Source organism: Canis lupus, chromosome 1 (assembly GCF_011100685.1).
Source record: "Canis lupus familiaris isolate Mischka breed German Shepherd chromosome 1, alternate assembly UU_Cfam_GSD_1.0, whole genome shotgun sequence".
Classification (NCBI taxonomy): Eukaryota; Metazoa; Chordata; class Mammalia; order Carnivora; family Canidae; genus Canis; species Canis lupus.
This window is the reverse complement of record NC_049222.1, coordinates 48,516,170-48,537,923: the sequence shown is the minus strand read 5'-3', so window position 1 is coordinate 48,537,923 and position 21,754 is coordinate 48,516,170. Positions and strand designations below refer to the sequence as shown.

The 21,754-nt window shown below is 44.7% G+C and overlaps 1 protein-coding gene across 4 annotated transcripts in view; it reads right to left on the bottom strand.

Moving 5' to 3' along the window:
• TMEM181 (transmembrane protein 181) overlaps positions 1–21,754 on the bottom strand; it is a 74,565-nt gene that overhangs the window by 13,344 nt on the left and 39,467 nt on the right. For all 4 annotated transcript variants that reach the window (XM_038526444.1, XM_038526445.1, XM_038526447.1 and 1 more), the window contains exons 3-8: positions 20,793–20,848; positions 18,711–18,801; positions 17,357–17,478; positions 14,091–14,201; positions 2,751–2,831; positions 243–342 (exon numbers count right to left, since the gene is read on the bottom strand). In XM_038526444.1, the coding sequence (XP_038382372.1) occupies positions 243–342; positions 2,751–2,831; positions 14,091–14,201; positions 17,357–17,478; positions 18,711–18,801; positions 20,793–20,848 (561 nt within the window). The remainder of the gene's footprint in view (positions 1–242; positions 343–2,750; positions 2,832–14,090; positions 14,202–17,356; positions 17,479–18,710; positions 18,802–20,792; positions 20,849–21,754) is intronic.

Here is a 21,754-nt window from a genome sequence, read left to right as displayed (position 1 = left end):
AGACGGCTGTGTCTGTAGCCCTTCCAGGTTTTAACTACCAAAGCAATCACTTATTCGTGCAAGCTGCCAGGCATCTGCCTCGTCCCGGTACACCACCACGCACGCGCTCTGGGGGATGCGGCCACCTGTTCCTTCAGGGGCTCCCAGGCTCTTCTGGAGACTCTGGGGCCAGACCGGCTCTAGGACACCTTGCAGCTTTAAGCTTTAAAGGGGAAAGCTCCAAAATAAAAATGGGCACCTACCATTGTAAAGCAGCAGCAGAGGCAGAAGAATGGACATCCACTTCTGCTCCATCCCCCAGTCTCGCATGGAAAACTTCCGGAGGGAATGTGCAAACAGGCACTGCAAACCAAATCAGGAACCCAAGTCACTGTTTTTGCTGACACCTTGCTTAGTACCACATTAAGCCTTCCCAGAGTGATGGTCAGCCAAACCTCCCTCTAAGTTACCCCTTGTTGCACCGACAGCTGAGAGCATTAGTGCCAACGGAGATAAGATGGTGAATCACTGGCAAGGAGCTGCAGGTAAGATGATCACAAGCTGCTCTCAGAGGGGCAGGAGGGGGTGGGGAATATAGTGGCCATAACTCCTCTGCCAAAGGGCAGAGTACCCACCCCTCCCACCTCCTCCTGGACAGACTACTTCTAACAGGTCGGCCCCGCAGGGCCACCCAGGCACCTCCCTGGGGACAGGCCACATGCTCCCAGCCATGCAACATCTGCAGATGGCACCAGGGCTCCCCGAACAAAAGCTGAGGGAATGAGGCTGGTAACCATGGTCAGAGAATGTGTGTGTTTTCAAACACGTGCCTGAAGAAGCTGTGTTGAGCCATGGGAGTTTCTTTAAAGTACTTTAAAACACTATACAATTTGTATAAAAGACCAGGAGGTTGTTTTGTTTTGATATTTATTTTGTTTTTTTCTGTACTCTAACATAAGTCAATGATTTTCTAAGCAATTTGGACTTCCCAGGCTGGTGGGCCATTTCTCCCAGTCTGTGAGGCTTAGGCTCATTTCTTTAAGAACATCATGCCCTGGGTGCCAGCTCTTTGGGCCCCAGAGTGTGGCAGCAGACCTTTGGACAACAGAGATACGTCAAGAAACAGCAAGGATTTCTGCTGCCTGTAGTTCTCCACTCATCTTTTTTTTTTTTTTTTTAATTTTTATTTATATATGATAGTCACAGAGAGAGAAAGAGAGAGAGGCAGAGACATAGGCAGAGGGAGAAGCAGGCTCCATGCACCAGAAGCCCGATGTAGGATTCGATCCCGGGTCTTCAGGATCACGCCCTGGGCCAAAGGCAGGCGCCAAACCGCTGCGCCACCCAGGGATCCCTCCACTCATCTTTAGTAAATTCTTTAAGGGACTCCCTGGGTGAGGCTGGGACCACCATCCCAGCTCTCCGCAGACTCCACTGTATCCCAGAGCTAAGGATGCATGCACCACATCCCAATGCTGTGTCCTCCCAGCCCACCCACACCCAGGTCCCATGTCACCACCAACTGGCACCTCTCTCACAGGTCTATCCCTGACAAGCCTACGTCCTTCTGTGTACAGTTAGACTGTGAAGCACAACGTGAGCCTTGGGTGACAACTCGAGTGGCCCCCACCACAAAGGGTGGATATATCCGAATGTTACACCCTCCATGTCAGCAAGGAGCAAGCAGCTGATAGGCAGAATGTGGCGCTGAGTACCAAGGCACACACCCTCTTCCTCCAGGATGTATGTATGTAGGTGTGTAGGTGTGTGTGTATTTATTTTCTTCTTCTAGTTTTAAATTCCCCACTTCACGGACCAGACTGGGCCCCTGTGTGATTGCTTTGCTTTAAGGGTAAGCATTCCCCGCCAAAGTTACAGGGTGCTTGTGGACACTGAACTCAGACCCCAAATGAGCCAAAAGCTTGTACTTCCAAACCCACTCATCTGAGTCCTTCCTCCTGAAAAGCCCAAAGACTGAGATCTGTTACAATTTTCCAAAGGTAAAACTGCAAGAATGTGCTATATCTGCCTGGATAAAAAGAAGGTCATTTCAACAAGGCAGGTGATATGGCATTGTCATTGCACTCTGATGAGCATTTACTTAAAAGCTGGGGATTGGGCAGCCCGGGTGGCTCAGCAGTTTAGCGCCGCCTTCAGCCCAGGGCCTGATCCTGGAGACCCGGGATTGAGTCCCATGTCAGGCTCCCTGCATGGAGCCTGCTTCTCCCTCTGCCTGTGTCTCTGCCTCTGTGTCTCTCATGAATAAAATAAATAAAATCTTTAAATAAATAAAATAAAATCTAAAAGTTGGGGATCTGTCATCACTGTAGTACTACACAGAGGTCCTTACTAACAGATGCCATGCCGCTCTTTTTGCATGACAGCATCCTAGCAGAAATACAGCATATTTGGTAATATCAGGTCAGCCCACTGGATGGAACATTTCAGCATTCAGATAAATCTCTCATGTGGTTCACACTTTTTTAAAATTTAAATTCAGGTTAGTTCACATAGAGCATAATATTGGTTTCAGGAGAATTCAGTGATTCATCACTTACAGACAATACCCGGTGCTCATCCCAACAAGTGCCATCCTCAACCTCGTCCCCCACTCAGCCTATCCCCCTGCCCACCTCCCTTCCTGGTTGTTCTCTATAGTTAAGAATCTCTTATGGTTTGCTTCCCTGGTTCACACTTTGATAATCATAATTCATAAATTAACTCTGCCTTTGGTAGGGTGCTGATGTGATCATTCAGCAAACAGAACTTACCGTGACAATGAAGGTAAGCACCACAAAGAAAAATCGGAACCAAATTTCCAACTGGGAAAATGCTGGGTCATAAGTCTTCCACTAAAATGTAAAGTAGGAAAATAATTTGAAAAAAATATGCATCTAAAAGGAAGTACACCAGATTATTAATAATAGTGATCTCTAGATACAGTAAGTAATTTTAAATGTTCTTTCCTTATGCCTTCTCACATGTTCTAAAATTTTAACACTTAGTGCATTTTATTTTTATATTAAAGAATGCAGACTTTGAAAATTTTAATCACCAAGAGTTGAAAATAGTTTTAAATGGTTCATACTAATGATAAATCTGGTAGACAAATTTATTCTGTAATTACAACAAGAGCATTTGGCTCTTAAATCTCATATCAAAAAACAATGCTGTTGGGGTGCCTGCGTGGCCCCTGTCAGTTAAGTGTGTTAAATTAACTTGATTTCAGCTCGGGTCATAATCTCAGGGTCATGAGATCGAGCCCTGTATCGGGCTCTGTGCTGAACATGGAGCCGAAGATTCTCTCTCCCCGTCCTCCTCTGCACCCCCACTCCACTCATAGAATCTGTCTCTAAAAAAGAAAAATCAACACTGTCAATCCCCTATTAGAAAAAGCCATGCTTTCCATGAAAGGAAACAGATTTGGGCAGCCCGGGTGGCTCAGCGGTTTAGCGCCGCCTGCAGTCCGGGGCGTGATCCTGGACACCGGGGATGGAGTCCCACGTCAGGCTCCCTGCATGGAGCCTGCTTCTCCCTCTGCCTGTGTCTCTGCCCCCCCCCCCCCCCACCTCTCTCTCTGCCATAAATAAATAAAAATTTTTTAAAAAATTTATTAAAAAAAATAAAAATACAGACAAGTGACATTGTGCATGTCAACTACATTCAAGAAAGAACAGGAAAGAAAGAAAAAAAATACATAGTACAATAAAAAAAAAAAAAAAAAAAACGAGAAAATCTGAACCATAACAAGTAATCCTAGATTACACAGAATTAGCAGACAAGGACAGCAAGAAGCTCAAGGAAAGTCCGAACATATGCAGTCGGGACCTGGAAGAGGAATAACAGTGGAACAGACCTTACAGAGATGAGCGAACATGGGGAAGTGACAATAAATATGATTTTAAATGAACCAGATCAAGAGTGAACAGAGAATCAGTAAGCTGTGAGACAACAGCAGGTGGCCTAAGAGTTGTGTCTTTGACCTCTAGTGGTGGGGGATGGACAAAAGGATTAAAAAAAAAAAAAAAAAAAAAAAAAAAACTTGAAGAAATAATGACCAAAACTTTTCTAAATTTAATGAGAACTATGAACTCACAAATTCAAGAACTCAAGGGTCCTAAGTAAGAGAAACAAAAAGTACACTGAGGATTTTGGAAGGTAAATCAAATTGTTTAAATAAGTAAAAGATAAGTCTTAAAAATAGGCATAGAGGGGGTGGGAGGGAAAAAGCATCTATTCAGAGGCCAATGGTAAGGAAGGACAACAGATTTCTTGCCAGAAAAATGCCAGCCAGAAGGCATTTTCAAAGTACTGTAGATAAAAGTCACCATGAAATACCACTATACGCCCACTAGGATGGCCAAGATTAAAAACATGACCATACTGGGTGCTGATGAGGATGTGAGGCAACTGGGGCTCTCTCACACACTGCTGAGGGGATGTAAAGCATTACAACCACTTTGGAAGACAGTCTTGTCAGTTTCTTAAACCGTCAAACACACCTCTACCATATGACCCAGCCACTCCAAGGCTAGGTATTTACCCAAGAGACATGAAAGCACATGTCCACATGAAGATTTACTCACAGGTATTCACAATAGCTTTAAAACAGCCCAAAACTGGTCACCATCTAAATGTCCCTCAACAGGTGAAAGGATAAACAGTTTATGCTATATCAACACAGCAGAATATTACTCAACAAAAAGGAATGAACTAATACACCCAACAGCACCAGTTAATCTCAAAATAATTATGCTGAGTGAAAGAATTCGACTGTGAAGAATTGTATGAAGAATTGTATGACTGTGTTTATCTAAATTTTTTTTAGAGATTTATTTATTTATGAGAGAGAGAATGAGAGGTGGGTGGGGGTCAGAGGGAGAGAGAATCACAAGCAGACTCTGCACTGAGCATGGAGCCCAATGTGGGGCTCGACATCATGACCCTGGGATCACAAACTGAGTTGCAATCACAAGTTAGATGCTTAACTGGGCGAGCCACCAAGGCATCCCGTGTTTACATAAAATTTTAAATAAATACAAATTAATCTGTAGATCAGTGGTGGTTGGAGGATGAGAAGGTAACAGGGGGAAGAGGCAGGAGGAAACCTTTAGGCACTGAGGGGTATGCATAGTGTCCTTATTATGGTGATTGTTTCCCAGGTGTGTACATATGTCAAAATGGATCAAATTTTATATTTTAAATATAGTGCACTTAAATACAGTGCACTTCACTGTAGGTCAACTGTACTTGGATAAAGCCATCAAACAAAAACCAACAATTAACAATCAATGTTTTTTTTTTTTTTTTTTTAATTTTTTTTTATTTATTTATGATAGGCACACAGTGAGAGAGAGAGAGGCAGAGGCACAGGCAGAGGGAGAAGCAGGCTCCATGCACCGGGAGCCCGATGTGGGATTTGATCCCTGGGTCTCCAGGATCGCGCCCTGGGCCAAAGGCAGGCGCCAAACTGCTGCGCCACCCAGGGATCCCTAACAATCAATGTTAATGAGAAAGCAGAGATCATGGTGACTAAGGGCACATGAATTTTGAAGTCAGAGACTCAGGATCAAATCTTAGCTCTTCTGTTTTCTAGTTGGGGAACTAGCTTAATATCACTAACCCTAAGATTTCTCTTCCATAAAATGGGGATACTATTACCTACTTTGCAGAATTATCAGAACATTTAAGTAAGATGAGGTAAAAAAAAAAGGTTAGCACAGTGCCTGGCATAAAGCACAAGTTCAATAGATAACAGCCACTGTCATAAATCTGAAACATAATGTAACTATTACGACATTGCTATCCTGTTTAAATTTTAAAAGGTATCATTTACAAAACAATCATGGTGGCAATTATGAGCAGTGATGGGGGAGTAGCAGTGTGAATGTGATATCAAACAGAAAAAAGTATAATATGTATCTTAGTTGAAAAAACAGATTGCAAGGCACAATCAAGAAGACAAAGAAAAAGTGTTAAGTATCAGGAAAACTTCATAAAATATGTTTAAAGTGACAGTGATGAAAGTATTTGACCTTTAGGAGAGTCTAATTCTTAAGAAGGAAAATAACTAAGGACTCCCTTTATAAAGGAGAGAGATGTTGTCTTAAAACTTCTGACAGAACAGTATAAAACAACTCACTCACTTTAAAAAAATAACACAAGAAAAGGGGATCCCTGGGTGGCTCAGTGGTTTGGCACCTGCCTTGGGCCCAGGGCGTGATCCTGGAGTCCTGGGATTGAGTCCCGCGTGGGGCTTCTTGAATGGAGCCTACTTCTCCCTCTGCCTGTGTCTCTGCCTCTGTGTGTGTCTCTCTCATGAATAAAAAAAAATAACACAAGAAAACAATGCTTTCTCCAATAAATATAGCTAAACGCAAAACATGTCTTTAGTTCTGAACTAGGATTTCACAGGAGGGAGGAGGAAGATGATGAGGTGGAACTCAATCCTGGCCTTCACGGCTGTGTCCAAGCCCTGCGCTGGTGGCAGGTGCACCACAGATGCTCGAAACCATACTGCACCCAATCCACTGTTCCTATGTTCCTGCAGCACCTTCCCCCTGTCTGTCTTGATCCAGGAAACCACCTCCACACATGGTTTCTCTCCGGGAGACTGCCTACACTAGCAGCAACTAAGAGGAATCACCTCTGGCTTCCTCTGTGACCAGACCAGACTCCCAGCTCGGTCTGGTATTCACTTGTGCCAATGGCTTGAAAAGTCGTTCTTTCCCCACCAGTGAGCCCAAGAAGACTGTGGGGAGCTCAGAGAACAGGGCCCTGGCCCCTCCACGACAGACAATGGCCCCGGTGGTGCCAGGGCTAGCAGAAGGGCCCCCGGGGATTCTATGGGACAGGTGTCCAGTGCACACGCTAGAGCCACGATTAGGACCGAGGCCACCATATGGACCTCACTGTATGGAATTCAGGGGGAGGGGGCTGTTTTAGCATTTACTTTTATTTAAGTGCGAATGTGTACATTTGAAATTAAAAAGTAAAATAAGTGAAAGGAAATAGAGTTAAATCCCAGGAAACATTCAAGCTTTAGACATTTACTTCGAAATCTTAAAGAGTCATGAATCCCTTCTCTGGCATGTGCGTCAAGATCCCCTGGCCTTCACAAAGCCACCTTTGTTCTTCCAGAGACTGGGCACACCCTGCGATACCACAAACTGACTCTGGAACAAACCTCCGCTTTAGAGCTTAGGCCACTGCTCCCTAATCCAAGTCGACAGAGTTTCGGTCTGGTTCTCCATTCATCCATTCAACATTTGTTGGGCACCTACTTTGACTATATGCAAGCAAATACGATATCAAATACTGTGCAAATGTGAAACCATGAACGTAAATAAATTCCATAACAATGCCTCCAGAACTGCTATTTTGGCAGAAGACAAATGCCTTGTGACATTCCCCCTACCCTCTGCCTGCCCCCAGCCCTGTGACTAGGAAAGGCACAGGAACACACAGGGGTGGGGGCATGTCAGGGTGCAGGCTGCTCCAGGTAATGGTGCTCCCAGCAACCTTGTGCCACACTAAGCAACCCCCTGTAACTGGTTCCCAGGTTCCAAGTCACAGCCTGGGTTTACAACACTTGAAAACTCATATAAAAGACATTATACAGAAATATTTGGAGAGGGGATGCCTGGGGGGCTCGGTCATTGAGTGTCTGCCTTCCACTCAGGTCGTGATCCCAGGGTACTGGGATCGAGTTCCGCATCGGGCTCCCTGCAGGAGGCCTGCTTCTCCCTCTGCCTAGGTCTCTGCCTCACTCTCTCTCTCATGGATAAATAAAACATTAAAAAATATATTTGGAGGGGAAAAGCTTAACATTTGCTTCTGTAATTTGTCATATGAGAACAAGAGAGAGCAAGTATGACTCAAGAATCCAGTTAGTCCTTCTCAAAGTGCTGCTGGCTACTAGTCCTCTCAATTCACATGGAAACCAGAGGGTATCTACTGGACTGAAAACTGAAGGACTCAAGAAAGCATGTGCTGTTGTTTTCATCTCATCACCCAGGGAAAGGTTGTGGCTTAGGAAGAAAAAGGAGGAAATGAAATGTGATCAGGTGATGGCAGTGTCACTCAAGAACTCAACTAAAGGGCATTTAGTGGGGGGAAATGCCCTGCTTAGCTCTGGGGACACCGGAAGCTGATGGGATGTGTGTAGAGGTGTTTGAAAGGCACAGGAGAAAATGACAAGGAAATGGGTAAAAGCCACCTGCACCATGTTTAAAGTCTACATTCCACTGCATATGCAGAGCACGGCCAATGAAACAAACTTAAAAAACACAGGAGATAAGAGTATCTCTGTGCCTGCAAGACCTGGAGGGTGGCCTGGACTTGAACATGGCATCAGAGGATATGTGCAAGATGTCCTCAGAGGAACAAGAGCTGATAGAAGAGGCAGAGACAGAAGGAGTGCCGCTCCACTTCAGACAGATATGTATGTAAGGAGAAATCAATGAACTAGAAGTTCAGAATACGAGAATGAGAAAAGAAAACTTCTCAACTAAGGGTACATGGCATTAACAACAATGCCAGACAGAAGATAAAGTCCACACAGCAGGCAAGACAAGAAAAGGACCATCAAGAAAAAAAAAATTGAAAGAAAAGGACCATCAACCATCTAAGGATCTGCTTAAGGGCAGATGTAGTCTGCCAAAAACAGGGTGACGAACCCTTAAGGGATGCCCTCGTGATGATGCTCTCCCCTGCTAGGTTGGAGAGGCTATCAGGGTAATTTTCATCCTGAACTCGATTTCTATCAACGAGGAAGAAAACTGGCTAAAGAAACCGATGGGGACACCCACAGGCAGGTGCCTGCGTGGTTCTGACAGCCCTTAGGGAAGAGCCACAGCCACCAGCACACATGAGGAGAACAGCAAACGCAAGCCTGCAAACACCAAAGATTTCCAACAACAGCAAAAGAAACCCTCACATATCAAATTCTGTTAAAGAGGCAAGAACTGGGGCATCCCTGGGTGGCGCAGCGGTTTGGTGCCTGCCTTTGGCCCAGGGCGCGATCCTGGAGACCCGGGATCGAATCCCACATCGGGCTCCCGGTGCATGGAGCCTGCTTCTCCCTCTGCCTGTGTCTCTGCCTCTCTCTCTGTGTGTGTGACTATCATAAATAAATAAATTAATTAAAAAAAAAAAAAAGGCAAGAACTGTCTAAAGAAATGGGTGTGGATCAGCACATCCTGATGGATAGATCAGCAACCTGACGAGTTTGGATTTTTAAAGTGCGCCACATATTCACTGAAGTTTTTACTGAAAGGAAACGAACCTACGAAAACCTGTGTGTGTACCCTCAGCGTATGACTCCACACACCGTCACAGATGGAACACACCAATGCGAACAGTGTTTGGATCAAGAAATGCCATCACTGCATCCCAAAAGCCCCCCATATGCCCCTTCGAGTCACTAACTACCCGAGTGACACTAATCCTGATTTAATGGCTCAGATTCATTTTGCCTGTTCTTCTAATTTACATAAATGGAAGCACACACCGTGTGCTATTTTATATTTGGCTTATTGCCTTCAACATCATGCTTGTGAAACTAGCTGTCACCACTCCTCCTCACTACCATGCAATACTCCACGACAGGCAGGAACGTGCCTCCTACTGATGGTGCAGTTTGCAGCTACAGGTACCATGGTGCCAGGACACGCACATTGCAGTGAACGTCTTCTGGCTGAGGTATGCGCCTCTCTGCGGTAGAAGTCACACCTCCACTAGCAGAGTATAAGAGCTCCGGCTGCTCCCAGCCTTGCCAGCATTGCCATCTTCTTGGCTTTTTCAGCACAGCCATTCTGATGGATGTATAATACTATCAGTGATATACTTTTAAAATGTATTTTATTTGTTCTACTTTGTTTACTTCCAAAACGGAAATGAAGTCAGCTTGTAATAAAAAGACAAATGAGAAAGGAACAATTTTTTAAGTTTTTCAAGAGGTAAAATTGTAATGGAAGAGGGAAAACAATTAAACCTGTACCAGGATGTTAGTGACTGCCACGGTTCAGCATAAAACTTATTTCTGAAATTGCTAGCAGCTAATACCAAAAGTGAAATGTGATGAGCTAAATAGCTTGATCTAGGTCTCATAAAAGGAGTCAATAACAAATGGTCAAAAGGAATTCTGTTCGGAGGTTTAAATCGGAGTTCACAACATAATGGATACTTTCCAACAGCAATTTCATAAAAGATATAGACACACTTTCCATAAGGTTCTCTGCTTTCTTAATGCATCTCTATACACGTTTCAGACATAATACTAAACCGTGATTTTCTGAGGGAGCTTTTCCATAACTAAGCTTCTCAGAGTGAACTGCCAGACGGTATCTTAGGCTTCCCCTTTCAAATAGCAGTTGTCTTCGGAGCCTTTTTGAAAAAAAAAAAATAGGGATCCCAGGGTAGCGCATCGGTTTGGCGCCTGCCTTTGGCCCAGGGTGCGATCCTGGAGATCCGGGATCGAATCCCACGTCGGGCTCCCGGTGCATGAAGCCTGTTTCTCCCTCTGCTTGTGTCTCTGCCCCTCTCTCTCTCTCTCTCTCTCTCTGTGACTATCATAAAATAAAAATTAAAAAAAAAAAGAAAAAATAATTTTCTCTTCTGATTATAAAGGTAATAAAAAGCTCACTATAAAGAAACAGAAGCAAAGAAGAAATTAACCATTAATCCCACCACCCAGAGATAGCGTCTTCTAGCATTTTCTATAATAAAAAACGTTAATCAGCAGCACTTTGAATTCAGGTAGTTTTTTTCCTTTATTTAAAGATTTCATTTATTCATGAGAGACACAGAGAGAAAGGCAGAGACAAGGCAGAGGGAGGAGCGGGCTCCCTGCAGGGAGCCCGATGCAGGACTCACAGGACCCCAGGATCCTGATGTGAACCAAAGGCAGACACTCAACCACTGAGCCACCAAGGTGCCCCTTCTTTTCCTTTTTTTTTTTTTTAAACAATAGCAGTCTGTGCTATCTGTTCTATTTTGTGACCAGTTTATTATTTTAATAGCTGCAGAAAAATTTAACCAGAATTCTAGTGAATTATAGATTGCTCCCAACTTCCTGCTATGAAAAATACAAATCTTCGTATACTTTTCTAATTGTTTTGTTAGAATAAATTCAAAGTAGAGTTACTAGGTCAAAAAGAATATGCACGTAGAGGCTCTGATACACTAACAAACTGCTCCCAACACTGAAATCAATTTATACCCCATTAACCTGTATGGAAGAGTTTGTGTCCTTGCATCTTACTAATCCTAGATGTCATTTTTCTTGCAGGTGTTTTACCATTTGCCAGGTTAAAAAAAAAAAAAAGCATTCTTTTTTGAATTCTCTGACTCATCGGTTTATAGCAAGGATACACATCATTTTACAAGCCTGTTGGCCATTTGAATGTCTCCATCTGTGAAGTGCTATGGTGTTACCCTTCAATTCGACCCATATATATTTATTACAAGCCTCGCTGTTGCCAGGCACACTATTGGGTACTGGGAATAGAGAAATGTGCAAAAGTGGAGAAAAATCTTAGGTAACAACCCTGTAGATCCCAGGGGTCCCCTGTATCAGCATTCTAGATGCTGAAGAGCACTACCAAGAATGATGCCCTGACCGATGGCATCATTCCAGGTGAGCTGTTCCGATGGCAACTTCCTTGCTGCGCCCTCCAGTGAAACCACATCACCTGCTTTCTTGAGCAACAGTGGAATGACGTGTACCAAGTTTATCTAAAATATGGACCAAATTACCTAGGAATAACTCTAAGAGGAAATAAACAGAAAAGAAGGAAAGAGGGAACCTCAATCAAAACGAGCCATGTTGGGCAGCCCCGGTGGCTCAGCGGTTTAGCACTGCCTGCAACCCAGGGTGTGATCCTGGAGACCCGGGATCGAGTCCCACGTTGGGCTCCCTGCATGGAGCCTGCTTCTCCCTCTGCCTGTGTCTCTGCTTCTCTCTCTCCTCTCTGTGTATTCTCATGAATAAATAAATAAAATCTTTTTAAAAAAAAAAAGAGCCATGTAATAGGGTCGCAGTGGACTGAGCCTGCGAGGAAAGTTACTGAGAACTCTGAGAAAGGCTTTTAGGGGACAAAGCTCCCATAAAGATGGAAAGGAGAGGTCTCCTGTCTGAGAAACATGGTGCTCTTTGCTCTCTGCATTCTTGATTCAGGGTAATTCTAAAATAGCAAAGTCTCAAACACAGATGGTTAGCACAGGATGGAATCAGCATGCCTGGGCTCAGAGCATCTGTCTCAGACCCTAGCAGGGTTCAACCTCTGCATCATGAACTTGAGGACGCAGGCACGATGCTGGCCAGATGTTCTGAGGACAAAGCTCTAGGAAATCTTCAATACCACAAAGAATACAATCCAGATTCAAATTCAAAAGTTCAGAAGAGGCTGGACCCAGAGGCCAAAACCGGTGAAAAGAAATTCAAGAGTGAAGTGTAACATCTGAGTGGTGTCTGAGAATTGTTACAAACCAACCACAGAAGCAGAGAATCAGAAAGACCAGACTTAACAGCAGTTATGGAGGAAAAAGTCTGAGGGGCATTTAGCAATTGGCAGAACACAAGCCGACAGGTGACGCCGCTGCCAGAGGAGCCGGCTGTCTGGCTCCAGCCACACCTGGAAAGCCACCTGCTCCTTCTGCTCCTTCTACTTCACAAGCAGCCACTCCTCAGTCAGGCTGCCTGGGGCAGTCCCGAGAGGGAGATCTGGAGCCCGAGGGGTCCAGAAGCCACCCCCAGGGCCATGTGAAGGAAAGGAGGAACCTCAATGGGGCTGAGACAACATTTTTAAATGTCTGCAGAACTATCATGTAGATAAAGAATAAAACTCATCTTAGGTAGTCTGGAGACAGAACATGGAAAAAAAAAAGTAATATGAATATTAACAACAGGTGCCATTTGCTGAGCGCCTGCCTACAATGAGCAGGCATGGTGCATGATCCCCAAACCCAGCCAAACTCCAGCCCTCCCCCCCGGAAAATGGGGACCACCAGTGCCACCACAGAGGTAGGCCATACGAGACAGTCCATGTCAAGCACATGGAAGAGGGCCTACACATCAAAACCTCTCAGTAGAGGGCACCCATCAGTCCAAATAAAAACCTGCAGGTGAATGCTCAGTGGCATAAAATGGAAAAGAACCCAAATGCCCATCAACCGATGAGCAGACACACAAAATGGAGTCTACCCACACGTGAAATACTCAGCAAAGCATGAGGTGCTGACACCCTCAAAAGCACAGACGAACTCTGAAAATACTACATGTAATGAAAGAAGTCTGCCACAAAAGACCACATACAGATGAATCCATTCACACAAAATGTCCAGAACAGGCAAATCCAAGAGACAGAGACAAGGTGAGGGACTTCTCAGCACCTGGGGGTAGTGGGGAGGGTGGGGGAGCCACTGCTACCAGGCTTCTCCTAGGGGATGGGAGTTGTAGCTCAGGAGAGCACCAACTTTTCAAAAGGAACCCATGACCACCTTCATACAATTGGCACAGCTTTATGAAGCAGCTGTTTACAGATATGGAAATAGGCTCAACAACACTCAGTTGCAGAGGATGTGCCAGGATCCACACCAGCGCAGACCCGCACTCCTGGTCACTACGCTGGTTATTCTGTGGAATGAGCGAGTGGAAGAAACAAAGAGGCTGGTTTCAGCAGGATGCAGGACAGCAGAACAGTGGAATCTCACAGTGACAGCAGCACCCACCCCTCACCAGAGGTCCTACTGGGGCCTGAGAGCAGCTCCCAGGGCTGGCAAAGGGGGTCCCACTGTGTTCTTCTTCTACCAGGACGGTCGTTCACCAGATACTCTTACTGACCTTCCAACTGGAAGGCAATTCTCTGTCCTCTCTGTTCTAAATCTCAGGACACCACAAAGGGTTTCCAATTTCATACTGTTTCTTGAAGTTATACTTGGTTCCATATATTTAAGAAATTATGGTTTCCTTATAGTTTTTAAAAACTGTACATCTTCCATTGTTCAAAACAACATGATTTCAATGCTGAGATTAATTTCAGTCATTTTATAGAAGGATGGGTTCTAAACAAACAAGCACTGTAAACACCGAAGCCAGCTGGTATACTCACCGTGAAGTTCATTTCCTTGATGGGTACCTTCAGGTGTTCAAATCCCACAATCACGGTATACTGAGTGTAATTTAAGTAGCCAAGATGAGCCACAATAATTTCTGCACACTTCTGCAAAGATGCAAGGAAGAGCTGTGTCTTTAAAGCAAGCATGACTGGCTCCCCCACCAACTGACCCATGAAGTAACACATTTCAACAACAGATGAACAGAACTAACCATCTCCAGGGAACTTGCCAGAGCCCAGAAAAATTCAGATGGCAGCCAAAAACAATTCTTAGAAAGAAAGAACCAAATGGATATTTTTGGAAACAAATAATAAATGATTTGCAATCATTAGAATCTTTCTACTTTGGATGATTCAAAATAATGAATGTCACTTGCATAAAAAATGTTAACAGTACAACACAAACCTGACATTTGCACAAATACACTAGGGGGGCAAGGGGAGTGCGAGTTAAGACACAACAAATCAGACCTGAGCTCACTCTCCTCCCTGCTCACTTGCACAGCTGCTGCATGATACCTAGAGTGACTGTGCCCCGTCATTCCCAGTGCCTGTCCTTCCCTACGCAGAGCCCCTGCAGCCTCTGTGAGGAGGTCAGGTCCACCCCAAGGCAGAGACTACAGGAACAACGGCTAGTATGATTACCCAGGTGTGTGTGCTCACTGCCTGCCAAGAGCCCCTGTCTCCTGTCTTGTGCAGTTAGGAACTGCGTCCCCTCTACTTCAGCGTGGCCAGGGCGGTGAGCCCTCAACCTGGATGCAGATGTGTCCTCAGCGGCTGGGCAGGCAGTGACCTAGGTGCAGCGACACCACCTAGCACTCCACTGGGAAGTTCTCTCACAGTCCGACAGAACAGTCTCTGGGTGGCACTTGTGAGAGCTATGGCTGTGAACAGGCCAGTCACCCCTACTGTTGACCAAAGGCTCCCCAAGTCAGGAATGTCTGAGGTCAGAGTAGGAAAACAGATCTGGGTATACATAGGAAGCCTTAAAAAGATAAGAGGACAACTGGCAGGCAGGGGTGCTGACCTAGAGGACAGGTAAGAAGTCAGAAGAGGTGAGTGTGCGTGTTGCCCCTGGTCTCAGCAAAACCAAGTCCACCACCGTTCCTGACAGTCGGGTCACAGGAGGACACATGGAGACAGGAGCAGCTAAGTACTGAGCATGATCAGGAACGAAGGGGATCGCATTAGTGAATGTATTCATGCTGTACAGAGGACTACTTCTTAGAAGTGTGGACTCTTCGGGGGATGTTCGAATAACAACACAGTTATATCTCAGCCTACATATATCTTCAAATTTAAAAAACTACAGTGAGACCACCTGCCGATGTGTTTGTGTGTGTGGGATGGTTCTCAGTTCAAGCCACGGTTTGCACATGGATCACTACATGCCCCTACAAATCGCTCGGTGAGAGCACAGCATTCTCACCTGCCTGGTGTGGACCACTTGCTACCCGAGGCAAACAGCACTTTCTCTTTAGATCAAAACAGAGGTTGTATTAAGGGTGGTCAATATCTCTATAACATAAAAGTCCCATCTTTTTTTAGGTCAGGGCAGTGCTCCTGGGAGGGCTGGGAAGGGGCCTGCACAGAGAGAGAACAGAAGAGAGAAGTCTCCAAGGATGACACTGTAGAGATGGAAGTAGGGCCACCAATGGGAGGGGAGACAAGGCACAAAAGTGCCACCATCAAGGTGCAGTGTTCGGGCGCTGCCAAGGAGCTATGCTGCAGACAGGCAGCCTTGTGGGCAGCCTGGCGCTATTCGAGGTAAAGGCTTCAGACAGGGTGACTGAGTTGTCCTAGCTGGCCTGAGACTTGCCCCGGTTTAACACAAATCCCCCATCCTGGGAAACTCTTTGGTCCTCGCAAACCAGAAGGACCAGTCGCAGTAGCCTTACAATAACATCACTGACTGCCCTTCATCATCACCCACTCGGTGAGAGAAAGAGGAAAGCCAGGGGCCGAAGTACCAGCCGAATCTGGACTCCAGTCTGCCTGGGAGTGGAGGCCACCGCCGGTGCACAAACACCTAAGGCTCTCACACACTGTATTTGACTTGATTCTAAGCCACTTACAAGGATGGTCAGGGAGGGCGTGACCCCACATTGCAGACGAGGAAAACACATTTCAGAGGCTGGCCCGGCCCTCTTCCTGTGGGTGACCAATAGAGGCAGAGAGAGTCTGGTCACTTGCGGGGCTTCCCGAGCAACACCTGCCCAGGCCCACGACGCAGACCCAGTGGGTGGAGCAGCTGATTGGGTCTGGGAGCTGCTGCCTCGGGATCTTCAAGCAGATGACAGAAGGAGACCCCAGACAGGGGTTACCCTCCAACAGGAACCCTTCCCCACCTGAATCCTTTCCTGCCAGGACAAACGGGCCTGCTATTTCACTGTTCTGGACCAGGCGGTGCATGGCTGCTAAGGGTACAAGCTCTAAGAATCAAATAGCATGGGCTGAAATCCTGGCCCCCATCTCACCATGTGAGTCACCTCGAGCAAGGGCTCTGATCTCTCTGGGCCTCAGTTTCCTCTCGTGTACAAGGGGGGGTCTGATAACAAGGCCTGCTCTGTGGGCCTGCCCCAGGGATGGAAGGACACCTGAATGTCCAGAAAGCCTGGCAAGAGGCCTGTCAGGGAAACCACTTTCCTAACCCTACAATCCACGTGTTCTCTTTTCTGGTGTTCCCCACGTCCTCTATGCCACCCACGACCGGCTTAGTCCTTGGGGGCCTCCCTGTTGTACACAGAACAGTCCCAGTTCCAGTGACTCAGGATTCTGACAGAATATGGTGCCAAAAAAACCAAGAGCAAGGGCTCCTTTCTCACTTCTGATCACCAGGTTTCTCTATCCCATAACCACATACTGCTCTCTGAAGGAGACACTCACACAAGTAGGCCACTCTTTCTACGAGGCCTGGGCCTCCAGAGGTAGACCAAGGCATCAATCACAGGGCTGGAAACCCGAAGCCCTGGCAATTCAGAACGACCACAGAGCAGCCACAGACCTTCACAGGCGACAAGCAGCCCGTGAACAGCCATGTGTAGACACACTAGGCTGTACACAAATAGTAAAAACAGACCTTATATGTGTGTGTGAGAACGTGTGCACGTGTGTAAGGCTGTAAGAATTTATAAGGGTATCACTGTATAAAGTTAGGTGAGGGTTCCGTGCCATCACTAGTATGATTCAATTATTTTACTTAAGAAAGCAGATATGTAACAGGGCAGCATGATAATCGGCAACTGTTCCAAGACACTCACCCCAGCACAGGTGAGGGTCCTTGTCCGATTGTGAACTTTGTTATGAATGAACATGGTGGTCCCATCTTGAGCTACACCGTCAACTTTAACAGTCATGAGGAAGCTCGTCTGAATGGATGTTTCTACAAAAGAAATTCAGGGTCAGAGACCACATCACACTTGCAAAACTAAGTACCCAGAAGGGTCCTCCAACTGCCTCAGCCTCAGCATATTTGAAAACCTCACACTTGTCAGCAAAGTAAAGCCATTCCATATGCTCTACTTCCAACGTGTTACCCAGGGGCCCATGTAAAAACTGACTTTACAGGTTCATCAGTTTTGGTTCACCAAAGGGTAAGTATTTCATGGCTAATGAAAGTTTATTTTTTAATTTCCCACATAAGATTTTAACTTTATACTAAAATAAATTTAGATTTCTTATTTTTCTGATTATATAATTTATTATTTTGTTTTTATGTTCATTGTTTTTAAAAAAAATCAGAACAAAAAAATACAAAGATATATTAAATATTAAACACTTATAATCCCACCACCCAGAGATAACCATATGATTAACATGTTGTGTCCATCTTCCCAGACCATTTTCTAGGCATACAAACATACAATGATGCCAAATTTATTTATGTTTTTAAAAATGTTACAAAAAGGGGTTAAGTTTTTGGTAATACATTTTTTCTTCACTTAATTTACTGTGGTCATGGGGTTATCTTTCCAAATTCTTTCTAAACCAAAGCACCTCATCTGAATCACATGATACAGAAAATAAAGTGGGTGACCATTTCCTCAGGTCTCTCCAGACAGCACATAACTAGTACTGCTCCAGAAGAGCAGAACTGAGGCTTTACAGACTGGGATGCTTCAGAGCAGGTTTCTCAGCCTCAGCAGCACTGATATTTTGAAGCCAGATAATCCTTGGCTGTGGGGCTGTTGCAAGCACTGCAGGATGTTCAGCAGCAGCCCTGGTCCTTCATCCTCTAGATACTAGTAGCACTCCTCCACCCCAATGGTGACAACGGCCCAAGTATCTGTCCCTAGGGGACAGAATCATTGCCACAGGGGCATCAGAACTTAATCCTCTCCTGAACCCCATGGAAGAAGGCTGCCCCAGCAGCACCTACACCATACACCCACTGAGCTAAGCTGACCGGCGCTCCCTGAACATTGAATCCTAACTTTCTCTGGAAGACAATGGCAGACATTTAGAGGGTTTCCAATTTGTTGCTATCATAAAGAAAAATGAGCATCCTTGGGATCCATCTTTGAGCACTCGTTCAAAGATTTTAAAGCTCTCTCAGTCTTTAAGATATGGTGCTTTGTACAAAGAAAAATGGTTCTGAAATGTCAGGCTTCATACCTTTTGATTGATCCAGCTCCACAACACATGTCAGCCATAGTTGCTGATTATATGTAGACAGTGGATTTGAAAGTATTTGAATTGGCTTCAGCTAAGGCAAAAAGAAAAAAAGTTAAGTAATCCATTTGACCTTTTCATTAAGTCTACCAAATACCTCCTCTTAATGTACAAAATTTACATTTAGTAAAAAAGGTCTGTGTTAGCTTTGAAACAGAAACAGGTAGTTTTCCTTTAGACAATATAAGTAGAATTCTGCTTTCCAGAAAAATTAAAGATCAATTTTCTATTGCAATCTCCTCTGTCTCTTGAAGACCTCTAAACAGGCAATGTCCACTACCCACAGCCCTGGGACCATAGGCCTACTTAATAGCAAAAAAAAGCCATCCTGGAGAAAAAAATTAAAAGTACCATGATGAGACATATTATAAGATAATAAAGGACACCAAGCCTATATTTTCATGTTCACAAGAATCATTTCCTCAGTACTAGTATGCCTGGTCTGTTGCTATTTGAGGTGTATTGTTTTCAGCTTTTGGAAAGTCTTAATGCTCTGGAGAAAAAAAATTAGAAGGGACATATTGCCAATGATACTTCTGAAATGTGTGCTGAGAACTATACTACTGGCTTCTAGCAGCCATGGGATAGAGAGAGAACATTGTTTAAGAGCCCATCCATGGCCAAAGAAATGCAGTATTTGAATGCACAGTCTTTGAACGTAAGTATGTAGTATCTGTGTTTTAGTGCTGGTGGAAACTCCATGACTGAAGGCTTGCCCAAAGCCGCGAGCATTGAAACCTACCAGAGGATGGTCTATCATCTTTCAGAAGGGAGTCTGATCTTTTGGGAGCAAGTCCGTTTGGTGGGACAGCTGCTATTTTCAGTGTCAAAAGAAAAAGGACTTACATCTGGAGACAAAGAAATTTTAAAAGACCCAACTGTGGTCAGGAAACCCCATGGGGCACCTCTTCAAATCAGATATCCTCAGGGCAAGAGGTAAAGAAAATAAAGAAATGTAAATGTCAGCAGACTAACCAGAGGGCCCTTTTAAACTAACAAGAGTAAGAAGAATTAAAAGGTTAAGTTTTAGGACATTTTCCTCCTTTTGCTTTTTTGAAAATCGTAAAGGTAAAAATCTTCCAGAGAGCTAGGAGAAGGAAGACAGGGATGTTTGGGGTCAAATAATCTGGTTTAAACATGTTATGGTGCCATGAGAACATAGGACAATTGCATTCAGTTTATAAATAAAGATATGATGTCTGAAATGCAGAACAGGAAAAGGGTTTAGTTGTTTGGGCTCTCACAAGTTAGCATTTATTAAAGATTACTGAAATTCTCCAATTGGATGGACCTTTGTTTTTCTCTAAAGATGTTGAAAAATCAACCACATTATAAAAGAAAAAAAAGAAAGAAAGAAAAAGGGTTTTTTCATTTAAACTGAGTTCATACCAATCCTGGAGGCACCTGGGTGGCTTAGTCGGTTAATCATCTGCCTTCGGCTCAGGTCATAATCCCAGGGTCCTGGGATGGAGCCCCACATCAGGCTCCCTGCTCAGTGGGCAGCCTACTTCTCCCTCTGCCTCTGCCTCTCCCCCCACTTGTGTGCCTGCTCTTTCTTCCTCAAATTAAAAAATAAAATTAAAAAACCCTGTTCCTGTTAGAAACCCAAAGTGGAGACCACATTAACTTGAGTAAATATAGTAAGAAATCATCAGATGCCTCCGGGAGCAGTGTTGGAACTTCATGTCTAGTAAGAGTTGTGGGTGTGATGCATCAGGGTGAGTCAATGGGCATCTGGAAAAGAACTGCTGTTCCCCAGGTTGACAGCACCATCCTCTCCAGTGCTGTGCTATTACAGTGGCAGAGAAGGTCCTTCTGGCAAACAAGAGCCCAGAGGGGAGGGAAAAAAAAAAAAAAAAACAAGAGCCCAGAGGCCAGCAGTGACAGTGCTAGGAGACACGTGTGTTGCCCAAGCAGCAAGCTTAGCAAGGGTGGTGCACCCCAGGGACCCTCTGAGCAGGACCATTTCTGAATGACCCGGAAGGTTATAGGGCCCTGCTAGCCACCCCTTCGACCCAGTCTTACCTTTTTACTATTATTTAGTGAAAAATTAGCTGCAGAAGTCTGGATCACTTTGGGCCCTAAAAGTGTAACAGAGAAGGAGAAAAGCAGGTTATATCTATAATTAATTTGTTGATTGTTTTTTCAAATGTCAAGAAAGATTCACGCCTCATGTACAGATGTTATTTTCCTGGTCTGTCCTTAGGGGACAGAAACACACAAAACACACACCACACCCACTCTGCTGCATTCCCAACACAGGTGAACACAGTGTGACCATCACACCCTGTTTGTGGTTCACACGGGATCTATATGCCAAAACCTCTCCTTCACCTCCAATGAGTGTTCACTTTCTAGTACTCAGATCCAAGAAACTATCCATGATACAGATGTCATCTACATATTTTGTAAAGTATAAAGATTTCTGCTAAAAAATGAAGTCACATTTATCTGTTCATCTGGTTAATCCAGTCTTCCAAAAATATTTATTAAGCTCAAGATATAAAAAAGCATAAAATGTATGAATGTATACCCAAAGCTTTTTCCTGAAATAATAGATATATAAGCTTCATGGAATCATACAATGTAACTTTTCAGAGCTTCTGCTTCAAAGGAAAGCAGTGTGAAGCAGATTTTAATTTAACATAATCTGTTCTAAAATCACTCTCAGCTGTGATGCTAGTTTGCTGGGCCGCCTCAGTGACCAAGGAGCCTCCATTTAGAGGAAATACATGAGCATGCACATGAGTATGTAACAAGTTCATAACCAATGCAGCGACATGTGTTCAGAACGCATTCATGAATGCTGAGGAAGCTGTCCCTGAGTGGGAAGGAGGTCTGCACCCACAGCGAGGCTTATTTTAAACAGATCCACAATATGAGCAAACCCCTGTTCCAAAAATAAGGCAGTCTGCTTTCTCAGAAAGAACCAAGAACTAGGAGTCAGAAAAGTCTAGACTGTAGTCTTAGCTAACTTGGCTTTCCAA